This window comes from Cupressus sempervirens, chromosome 4 (assembly GCF_028749045.1).
Source record: "Cupressus sempervirens isolate cs-2001-9-10 chromosome 4, ASM2874904v1, whole genome shotgun sequence".
NCBI classification, from domain to species: domain Eukaryota; kingdom Viridiplantae; phylum Streptophyta; class Pinopsida; order Cupressales; family Cupressaceae; genus Cupressus; species Cupressus sempervirens.
Window position 1 is genome coordinate 588,677,094 of NC_143121.1, and position 12,832 is coordinate 588,689,925.

General features: G+C 38.6%; 1 protein-coding gene across 1 annotated transcript in view; it reads left to right on the top strand.

Moving 5' to 3' along the window:
* LOC149562574 (uncharacterized) overlaps positions 1-11,502 on the top strand; it is a 32,033-nt gene extending 20,531 nt beyond the window's left edge. The window contains exon 2 of the mRNA XM_089827998.1: positions 10,528-11,502. Coding sequence (XP_089684124.1) covers positions 10,528-11,502 — 975 coding nt within the window. The remainder of the gene's footprint in view (positions 1-10,527) is intronic.
* The last annotated feature ends 1,330 nt before the right edge of the window (positions 11,503-12,832 follow it).

Below are 12,832 nucleotides of genomic sequence, written 5' to 3' on the forward strand. Positions count from 1 at the left end.
GTAAATGCTGAATAATATTTATTTAATCACATTGTTTGGAAAAACTTTAATGACCTTTAAATACAATTGAAAGAAATGGAATTGATCTCCCTTACTCATGTAGATGAATAAAATTGGAATTTAAAAAAGAGAGGGACATCCACCATAAAACCATGCGATCATGCACTTCTTGATGGGAGTATCATAAGTTCATTGTTAGATGGATATGCCAAATGTGAAAGAATTAAAAGGAAAATATGTTGATTGATTGAATACAAGCATCAAACCAATGTGATAACACAAAATCAAAGTTGATTCCATAAGGTCTAACAATATCATATAATTCATTTATCAATAATTTGAAACATCATAAGCATATGTCTAATAATGTCATACATGAAATATATGTAAAAAATGACATACATAGAAAAAACTATACAAAACATATGCCCAATAATGCCATATAGGTGTAAAATGTACATCATTAGATATATACTCTTTCCAACTAGGGGAACAAAATAAATCCCTAATTGTCTTTAATTGCGAACAAGTGGGAGACGACCAATGTATATAACGAGGTCTTCCTAGCATGCTCACTAGTCCATTAGTCTAGAATCTTCTATAACTCGACATGTTACAATCAAAATTATATATGAATAAATAACTATTTTATATTTTTAAAAAAAAAATTTACACATAAAACTTAATATTTTCTTATAGCTAGCTTATAATTCCTCTGTATATAAATGTCAGGGATACACTGATGGCCAGGAATAATAAGACCCTACAAAAACCATCAAAGTTACCACTTGATTGTTCCTATGAATTTTATATTGAATTTTAGTACTAATGAAATTTTAATGTAAACTCTTTCATACCTTAGTCATTGGCTTAGAACTAGTGAGTGCAATAAGGACTCGTTGATCAATACAATGATGAAGATGTAAAGGTATCTTTGATGTCAATAGCTGAAAATGATAATACATGAGACTCAAATGCAGTTATGAAGAATACACATTTTATTTTATCTCCATATCAAATAAAATATTTTGGTACCTCTGTGAATGTAGTATGACATCCTTCATTTTATAGTGTTGATCCCAAAGCTACAATTCCAGGCATAAGATGATTAGCATACAATGGTACTTGAACAAAGAACACTAATAAATATTGAGGATGTGAATTGATAATACCATTTCGTAGATGATTTTGGCATCTCACCCTTTATCACTTGTGTGTCAAATTTATTAGCCCTCTTCTTTGGTGACCTACAAATGAAGAATTAGCACAGTAACAAATCTAAGATAAGATTAAAAAAATGGGTCCTATTAAAGAATCTAATAGAAATTCAAATAATGTATCTATATTCTAAACAAATCAAAACTAAATCTTGTCACTTACACATCATAACAATACGGTCCACCTTAGTCATGTGATAGTCTTGGGGAAGAGGTTGTAACATTGTATTTGGATCCAATTGATCACTTTTTCTCTCTCTCCCAATTCAATCTAATGAGCCAAGTGGATCTGCTCGACATTTTAATGTCTCAAGTATTGCCTCATGATCTGACTCGCGAACTTTCCAAAGAAACTTATTATGTGGTTTTTCACCATATTTTATCAAGTGGACATTTGATGCAACAACAAGGTTTGAACAATGAAGAATCTTCCTCTCTATTTGTCAATCCTCAAATAACCACAAGTTAGGATTCTTCATAGGATATCATCTAAGCCATGTGCATGTTACAACCACCGCACTAACATGGTACTCTAAACCTTCACCATCTATAACCAAGTGAACCAATTTTTGTTTGGCTTCAACACAACGACACAAATAATAATATGTCCCTTCTTCATTGTCTTTGGGTGCAATAATAGAAAAAACATGGCCTATAGTGACAAATGTACAAAATGCGGCCATTAATTCAAAAAATACTTGGGTAAAAGTTATAAAGTTACATATTAAAATTACAAAGATATATATATATATATACATACATATATACATATATATACATACATATATACATATATATACATACATATATATATATATATATATATATATATATATATACATATATATATACATATATATATATACATATATATATACATATATATATACATACATATATATATATACATATATATATATATACATATATATATACATACATATATATATACACATATATATATACATACATATATATATACACATATATATATACATATACATATATATATACATACATATATATATATATACATATATATATATATATATATATATATTTATATATATATATTACCAGGTTGCACTAAATTTGACAAGCGGTCAAAGTCAATAGATGAATCCATCTCTACCATTTCTAGTGCTTGTGGGGGACGATAGGTGTCAATTGGGTCCAAAACTCGTATATCCCATTTGTACACCCATTCAGTTGACTCACAGTCATCCCAATTTTCCTCTGCACATGATGGACAATAGAATGCCATTTTTCGTGTGTGGATACTCCATGAACCTGCATCAGGGCTTCTAAAAGAGTGTAACTCACTAGATCCTATTAGTGTGTAACAATCTTGATATGGTGCAATGTTAGTATTATCTATCAACCAAAAAAATCTACGAACTATAGACTCACCTTCCTTACCTGGACCCATTGTAGCATTACACCATTGGACGATGGATTTTGCATCTATCAATATTGCTCCATCTTTGTACTTTAGTTCTTCATGAGCCAAGGCTCTTTTAATGCATGCGCCTGCACCACCGTGCTCTCCCTTACCATGACCAGCCTCTGTGAATTTCCACATATATTGAATTCTACACAACCTGTGCATCCTACTCAACCAATAGAACATCCATGCATTCTTGAATTGAGATGCACAATTGTCTGACCAAATAATGTGTTGACAATATGATATGCCCCTGTTAGCCAAATCTCCATAAAATAGTTGAAAACAACCATGTACAAACTCTATAGAATGTGATCGATCATCGTTGATGTAAAAATGGTACTCCCTCAAAATCTTTCTGTCATCCTCTATACTTGTAGGTGAATGCATGAATGTTATGTAAACAAATATAGAAACCTGTTGAGATATATAATACTTTGCTTGCACCTCATTTTGTGGTTTTAGTGTGTAGTTCTCTACAAAATCTACAACCGAAACAATGGTATCCAATGTAAATGTATCCTTGCACAACTTGAATTGCAAATCCAACCATCGAGCTCTATGGGTATGCCTTGCATACTTGTACATAATCTTTTCATGACAAATCTTCATGAACTCATACACTGGAATCTTTTCAATAACTAGATCACATCTTTTACGATGTCTCCCATCTTTTAGAGCATATGTCACTGTCTTGAATTTTTTGTAATCTACTATTTCATTTCCAATTGCATGTGTACTATCCATATGTTGACAAGTTGATTAAAGTTGCAAAGAACCACAAAATAAGCACGTACCATCCAAGCATGATGTCTTGTAAAATTGTTGGCCGTCCTCTATTTCACATAAAATGTTGGATATGAATTCCCTTGAAGATCTTGGTGGCTCTTTTATGTCAAAATCCTACAAAACAAACTGAGAATGCAAAACTACGCATATGTACCTAAAAATATCAAAATGGTTAGAAAATTCAATATGTATCCTACAACAACAAATTGTGCGTGTGTGATTTATTTTCACATAAAAAGGTTTACCCATCTCAAAAAATCTTTGACATATTCGAATTTGAGGATACATACCAATAAATTTTGCAAAAAATTGTGTCTAAGTTGAGTCCAAAAAATGTTTCGCATGTGGCTCGTGATTTCAGCAATCCTCCTTCTTACAACATCTCTTTGATTAGGAGAAACACGTGTATTATTTTTCCAAAAATCTTCGATCAATGATTTCACGGCTTCACTGATTTCTTTATCCTTTCACGGTAGTCTACCACTAAATGTCCATAACTCATTTTTTGTTGGATCTTCTAATCTCTCATGCCTTAGCATGGCTCTCCTTAAGGTACCTCTACCAATTTTTAATGTTTTACTTGTCTTTCTCATGAGTCGAGCTTTTTTCATTTGGCTACTTACTATTGTCGATTTGAGTACTCGTCTTGTGATATTACTATCTTTGGTGCATGATTTAGAACCCACTTTATCATAAGCACTCATTAGATTCTTTACAATATTTCTTTTATTTGAATCATCCATCATTCTTAGCCCAAGAATCTTCATGATAGGCCTAAATTTCAAATTCCTCATCATTTCAACAAATAATTGGCATTGACCTGTAATATTTAATTCTTCAAAAAATAATCTCCACATATGATTAACTTTTCTTTGACAAGTACGCTTGCTAATCTTGTCAGGTATTGATTTCAAAATGTTAGTATCAATATCAATCAAATATTTTGGTTTTCTAAAACGAATTCTAGAAGGTGTTCTAATCTCTTCAATTCTCTCAACATTTTGAACATCAATATAAGGTTGAGTGTATTTTGTACCTTGAACTGAAGATGATGTGCCTTGGCAATAAGATGTAAAAGATTGAATATCACCTACTTGATGTGTTGATGTTGTGCTTTCAACATTATATGATGGAGTGTGTATATTGTCAGATCTATAAATCAATGTCTCTTCAACATGAGACGATGATATGACTTCAACATTGGAAGATGGTGTAGTGGATGATATGACTCCAAAATTCAAAGATGGTGTAGCGGATGATATGACTCCAACATTGGAGGATGGTGTAGCTTCACAATTCAATTGTCTTCTTGAGTGTAACAATCTCATTCGTTCTCTTTGTCTTTCTAATTCTTCCTCCTTGTTTCTTTGTACTAGTGGTTCTTGATCCTCTTCGAAAGTTAATTCTTCACCATTGCTTTGCAATTTTCTTTGTTCTCGTAGTAATTTCATTTTATCTCTTTTAATTGTCAAATCTCTCTCCCTATCTGCATTTGTTTGAATCTTTGATTTCTTCCTTAGCATGATGATTTCTACATGTCAAATTATTCAAACATCCAAATTACTTAAAATGTGTAAATTAAAAATTATTCAATTACATATAAAAATTATAATTATTTGAATGAATACACAATATATATCAAACGACTTTATAAATTTCTAACCATTTCGAAATAACATTTCATTCAAACATACAATTTTTAATGAATTCATTATATATTACATAACATATCAAATTATAATCAAATTTGTATCTATATATCGACAAACAATATATAAAATGGATTGCACTAACCTTTTCTACTAAAAGAATATTCAAAATTTCTTCAAATCACGTATCCAATGATTGAATTTGGTGTTTGCTAGCTTCCAGAAGTGTTGAAATAGTGTTTGCTAGATGTTGAAACCCGTGTTTTCTGTCAGAATAAGAGAGAGCATAATAGACCAAAAGTTAAAAATGGATGAAATGGGCCCTAAGGTTGGTTTTTGACCCTTTTTGCTGATTTGAGATAGTGCGTATGCACTATAGCACGTACGCACTATAAAGTGTGTATGCACTATAAAGTGCATATGCACTATAAAGCGCATACGCACTATAGTACGTACACACTATCTCAAAACACATCACTCCCCATCCTCCCTACTCTCTCTACCATCCCCTCCCTCTCTCTCTTCCTACTCTCTCCCATCCTTTACTCTCTGTCACCCTCCCTCTCCCACCACCTACTCTCTCTACCTCTCTCACCCCCTCTCCTCTCCCATCCCCGACTCTTTAGATCTCTCACACACACTCTTATCCCCCCTATCTCTCTCCCTCTCCCTCTCCTACCACCTAATTTCTCTCCCCGATCCCCTACTCTCTCTCTTCTATCCCATCCCCTACTTTGTCTCTCTTATACACATTCCCATTCCCCCCCCTCTCTCCCTCTTCCGCCGCCTACTTTCTCTCCCCCATCGTCGTACTCTCTCTACCACCCACTACTCTCTCTCATCCTCACACTACTACTACCTACTATCTCTCTCTCCCCCATCTTGTACAAGCTCTCTCTGCCTCTCCCACTCTCTCTCCCATCGCCTACTTTCTCTCCCCCATCCCTTGCTCTCTCTCTCTCTCTCTCTCTTGTCTTCCATCCCCTACTCTCTCACACTCTCACACTCTCCCCCATCCCCTACTCTCTCTCTTCTCTCCCATCCCCTACCCTCTCACACTCTCACTCTCTCCCATCCCCTACTCTCTCACACTCTCATTCTCTCCCATCCCCTACTCTATCTCTCCTACACATAAACTCCCATCCCCCCCTCTCTCTTTCCCTCTCCTACCACCTACTTTCTCTCCCCATTGTCGTACTATCTCTCTCTCTGCGACCCCCTACTCTCACACTCTCACACTCTATCCCATCCCCTGCTCTGTCTCTCTTACACACACGCTCCCATCCCCCCTCTCTCGTTTCCTCTCCCACCGCCTACTTTCTCTCCCCCATCATTGTACTCTCTCTCTTGCACCTCCTACTTTCTCAAAACACATCACTCCCCATCCTCCCTACTTTCTATCCTCCCTACTCTCTCTCCCATCCCCTCCCTCTCTCTCTTTCGACTCTCTCCCATCCTTTACTCTCTCTCACTCTCCCTCTCCCACCACCTACTCTCTCTACCTCTCTCACCCCCTCTCCTCTCCCATCCTTGGCTCTTTAGATCTCTCACACACACTCTTATCCCCCCTATCTCTCTCCCTCTCCTACCACCTAATTTCTCTCCCCCATCCCCTACTCTCTCTCTTCTCTTCCATCCCCTAATTTGTCACTCTTACACACATTCCCATTTCCCCTCTATCTCCCTCTCCCACTACCTACTTTCTCTCCCCCATCGTCATACACTCTCTACCACCCCCTACTCTCTCTCACACTCACACTCCTTCTACCTACTATCTCTCTCTCTCAAGTTCTCTCTCCCCCTCTCTACTCTCTCTCTCTCTCCCATCTTGTACAAGCTCTCTCTGCCTCTCCCACTCTCTCTCCCACCGCCTACTTTCTCTCCCCCATCCCTTGCTCTCTCTCTCGTCTCCCATCCCCTACTCTCTCACACTCTCACACTCTCCCTCATCCCCTACTCTCTCTCTCCTCTCCCATCCCCTACTCTGTCACACTCTCACTCTCTCCCATTCCCTACTCTATCTCTCTTACACATACACCCCCATCCCCCCTATATCTTTCCCTCTCCCACTGCCTACTTTCTCTCCCCCATCGTCGTACTCTCTCTCTCATCCACCCCCTACTCTCACACTCTCACACTCTCTCCCATCCCCTGCTCTATCTCTCTTACACACACACACTCCCATCCCCCCTCTCTCTTTTCCTCTCCCATCGCCTACTTTCTCTCCCCCATCGTCGTACTCTCTCTCTGCCACCCCCTACTTTCACACTTTCACACTCTCTCACTTTCATAGATACACACACTCTTATCCCCCCACTCTTCTTCTTCTCTCCCATCCCCTACTCTCTACATCTGTCACACACACTCCCATCCCCCCTATTTCTCTCCCTCTCCCTCTCCCTCTCTCTCTCCCTCTCCTACTACCTATTGTCTATCTCTCTCAAGTTCTCTTTCTTCCTCTCTACTCTCTCTCTCTCTCTCTCTCTCTCCCCCATCACCTACTACTTTCTCTCAAGCTCTCACACTCTCTCCCATCCTTGACTCTATCTCTCTTATAAATAAATACACATTCCCATTCTCCCCCTCTCTCTCTCTCGCAGTCCTTGTCCCACTCCCTACTCTCTCCCATCCCCTACTCTATCTCTCTTAAATGCTTCCATTCCACCTCTCTCTCCCTCCCACTCCCTCTCCCACTACCTACTCTCTCTCTCTCTCTCTCTCTCTCTCTCTCTCTCCCCCATCCCTATAGCATTGCCTACTCTCTTTATCTCTCTCTCCCCTCTCTCATTCTTGACTCTCTCTCTTTGGCACACACACACCCATCCCCCCTCTCTCCTCTTCCATACCTTACTTTTTCTCTCACTTTCTCTCCCTCTCCCACTCCCTCTCTCACTGCCTACTCTCTCTCTCACTCTCATACTCTCTCCCTCTCCACACTCTCTCTCTCTGCTACCCTCTAGTCTCTCTTAAATTTTCACACTCTCTCCTATCCCCTACTCTCTCTCTCTCTCTCTCTCTCTCTCTCTCTCTTCCCCCCTGTCTCCCCCTCTCCCACTCCCTCTCCCATCGCCCACTCTCTCTTCCATCCCCTACTCTCTCTTGAGCTACTTTTTCTTCCCCCTCTCCCATTCCATACTCTCTCTCTTTCACACACATGCACTCCCATCCTCCTCTCTCTCAAGTTCTTCCTCTCCCACTCTGTCTCTCATCACCTACTCTCTCTCTCCTTCATCCCCTACTCTTAATCTCTCTCTCCTTCATCCCCTACTCTTAATCTCTCTCTCCCAACCTGCACTCCCTCTCACACTTCCTCTCTCTCCCATCCCATACTTTAAATCTCTTTCCCCCATCTCGCACTCTCTCTTTTCCACCCGTACTCTCTCTCACACTTCCTCTCTTTGCCACCCCTACTCTCTCTCTCTCATCCTATACTCTCTTGGCCACCCCTACTCTTTCTCACTTTCTCTCTCCCATCCTGTACTCTCTCCCCTCTCCTATCCCCTACTTTCTCTCTATCTCTTTCATGCACACACATAGTCATTCCCCTATCCCCCCCCCCCCCCCACCCCCACCTAGTTCTCTTTTGCAACTTACATCTTAATAGTGTGTGTGCACTATAGTGCTTACACCCTATAGTGCACACGCGCTATTAAGAGCTAAGGTTTAAATAGTGCGTGCACGCTATAGTGTGTGCGTGCTATAGGGCGCACGTGCTATTTAAACCTTAATCAAACCCAAGCCTAAGGCTTGGTTTTTCCTTGGAGATCCAACCCAAAGGTTTGGATTTGATGAATAGGCCTAAGACATATTTTCCAACAAACATACAAAAAATGATTGTTTTTTCTTCTGTGCTCCCCTTCAAGATTTTTCGTGGTTGGGTATCGATAAGATCAGGTTACATAGCATTATAGGTCTCTGTGTTAGCTATCTAACCATATAATTTATTTTTAATTCGAACTATTTCAAGCCTTTCATCTATAATTTCTTTTGAATGTATGTCCATTTTTTGTCAAAAACCACCACAGACTAATTGGGCTATAGATTTTAGCTCGTTCATCAAATTTTGTAACAACTTAGTTTTTTAGAAACTAGACTCCATTCTGCACACTTTGAAAAAAAAAGTTTTGATTTTAGATTAGTTTTCAATTATTTCTAGGGGGAGCACACAGATATTTCACATTTTTGGGATGTGTCTAGTTAAAAAATTCGTTAAAAAAAATAGACATTATAAAATTACTCGAAAAATCTTGGATAAACTACATAGTGTTAAGTAACTTTTGACTAGAGCAATTAAAAAATTTCAAAAATAAAGTTAAAATTTTAGGGGGGCCACACTTTGTACTGTGCTATGTTTTTTTGGAATAAATAGTACCACTTTTTGTGGCCCCCTTTTTTGAGGACCTAAAACTAAACCATTTTGAAAAAAAATTAGTAGTTTAGAAACTAGATTCAAAGGACTACGACTTTTTTTTTGGTGATATCTAAAAATTTTGAGCGTAACTATCTTCAAATTCTTGTTGTCGTTCAAAATTTGCAATTTTCAGGAAAAAGGTGTTCACTTATACCCCCCTTTTGGCACCACAACTTTGTGCACTTACCCCATGTGAGAAATATATTAAAATCAAACTTAAACTCATAACACTAAACCTAAAATTTTACTCGCCACTTAAAAAAATGCTCGGCGCAGGAAGGTGCCGAGTGCCAGTTATGCTCGGCACTTGCTCGGCACTTGAAGGTCCCGAGTGACAGGGAACAGGTGCCGAGTGAGCTCAGCACACAAAGGAGAGGTGCTGAGTTAACTCGGCACTCAAAGAAGACAATGGATGCCGAGTAAAGTTGGCTCCAACTAATAAAAATTATAACTTAGAAAAATCTAACGTGAATGCTTTCATGATTAAAACCAAAGAGTTGAGCTTTAATTTTTCAACCAAGTTTCTCAAATACAATGAATGGAAGAGGAAGAACAATAGATTCAAGTATGCCTACTTGCTTTTCTATTCAATCTTTCATTAAACTATTACAAAATTTGGGAGCATTCGGCTTCAACTAGAAAACCCTAAAATAACCCTAAACTGATAATACTTCAAATTTCAATAAACTTTTAAACTTGCAACTCTAATGGTTGCATACAATGGTGCTTGGAGCAATCACTTCTTCAACAGGATAAATCCAAACAACAACAAACTTACAGAGTGAACAGGGGACACACGTGCAACTGCAGGCACAAACTTCTTTCCTTCTTCCTTCTCAGCTCAGCTCTGCAACTTCTCTCTGATCTGCATGATCTGCTTGAACACTACAGAATGAATGAATGAATAAAACATTCCTTTTTTTTTTGTCACATTCAATTTTCCCCCTCTTTTCAGAATTTTAAAACCTCACCTACCTATATTAATTTTTTTGTCTGTTCTGGACGTCAGGAGAGTAGGTGAGCTTTTGGCTCAAGGGCCAAATGTATTCTTTGTTTAATATTCCAACAAATATAAAAGATTTTATCAATGTCGAGGATAAGGGAGGGAAGATTGCTCTTCACGCAGCTTCAAAGAGAGTATATACGCATGTCTGTAAATTGCTTGTTAATGGTTGTGCTTCATTGAGCGCACAAGACAAAAAGGGCATGACAGCCTTGCACTATGTATTTGAAAGCCAGATTGATAAAGTAGTAGTTGTAGGGAAAGAGATCACAGAAGCTTTGCTAGATAGATGCAATGAGCAAAGTATAAATGAGTTTGTGAATGCCGTGGATGAGAGAGGGAGGACTGCTCTTTACGGTGCTTCAGAGAAAGGGGATGTAGATGCCTGCGAGCTGCTTGTTGAAAAAGGTGCTTCAGTGATTGCTCTAGACAAGAAGGGTATGACAGCCCTTCACTATGCATTCGAAGGAGGGATTGATAAAGTTCTAGATGTGGGGACCAAGAATTCACAAGTTTTGTTGGCCGAGTGTAATGAACAAAGAATATGTGAATTTGTTAATGTCGTAGATCTTGAGAGAGGGAGGACTACTATGCACGGTGCTTCAGAGAAAGGAAGCACGTGTATCTGCGAACTACTTGTTGACAGCGGTGCCTTAGTGAACATTCAAGACAAAACAGGCATGACAGCTTTGCACTATGCATTTGAAGGAGGGAATGGTAAAGATATAGATGTTGCGGCAGAGATTGCAAAATCATTGCTATGCAGTTGTGATAGGGAAGGTATGCATAGTTTTATCAATGCCACAGGTGAGAAAGGGAGAACTGCTCTTCACTATGCTTCAGACAACGAAAATGCACCTATGTGTGAACTACTTCTTGAACATGGAACTTTACTCAATGTTCGAGACAAAGAGGGTATCACCGCCCTGCACTATGCATTTCAAGGAGGGATCAATAAAGTTGAAGATGTGGGAATAAAGATTGCATAAGCTTTGCTACGCAGAAGCGATGAGAAAGGTAAGGATAGTTTCAGCAATGCCACAGATGAGGAAGGGAGAATGCCCTTCACTATGCTTTAGTTAACGGAAGTGCACGTATGTGTGAACTGCTTCTTAAACACAGTGCTTTAGTGTCTTTTCAAGACATGAAGGGTAAGACAGCCCTGCACTTCGCAATTGAAGGAGGAATTGATGAAGTTATAGATGAGTTAGTGAGAAGTTCGCATGTCACCAAATCACTCAAATGAAAAGAAAAAAGAGGATCCACGCCCTTAGAAATAAGTCTTGCCAGAATGGACTATAAGTCAAGTGCGAAGTTGTTATTGAAGTCAAAAGACCCAAAAGAATTTTTAGAAAAAGCTTTTGCCCATATGGATTCCAAGTCAATAGCGAAGTTGCTTGAGAAGTCAAAAGAGTCAGAAGCTTACTTGGATTTAGAAGCTTGTTCAGATAAAACTGTTCCTTTTATGGACTACGAATCAAGAGCAAATTTTTTATCAAAGCCAATACAGCCAGAACCTTATTTTAGTAAAGTCGGTCAGCAGGAATAGTTCCTACGTAACTCTTTAGTGCTTGGTTCTGTGGATGTCGTGCATAAGCTGTTACAGAGAGGAATAAAGTTGCCAGCTGGTGAATGTGATGAATACGGGAAAACAGCTTTGCATTTAGCTGCTATGTGTGATAATGAGTCAAATGCATTTAAAATAATTGTCTCCATGATACAGGGAGAAACTCCAGATATTTTGAAAAACAATGTAGCGAAGCAGGATAGAGGAGGGAGGACAGTGCTCCATGAGGTGGCTTTGAATGGACATGAAAGCTCTGCCTAGGTCTTCTAGAGTTAAATTCAGAAGTCGTATATATCAAAGATTTAGAAGGCCAAAACCCATTATATGATGCAGTTTCTGGAGCTTACATGAGCACAACTCTGTATAACAATTTGTTGAAAGCATACTTGAAGAAAGATGTACCTTAGAATGATTTGGTAGACCGCGGCGGACTATCGCCACTGCATGTTGCTGCTTCACAAGGTAAAATTGATGCTCTGAAAGAGCTTTTGTCCAATGATAAAATCAAAACAGGATATTAAGTAGAGGAGATATCCTCACACAAACGGCACTCCATAAGGCAGTAAAACATGGAAACTTAGATTCAGTGGTGATTTTGCTGAAGCATGGTGCCCACCCACTGGGGGAGCACGACTGTGATGGCAAAACCGCTCTTCATTGCGCAGTGCAAGCAAAAACTGAAGACAAACAGCAACTGGCGGAAATGCTTTTGTGGCGATGTAAGTCAAACGAAGAGAAATCACTCCTTTTAT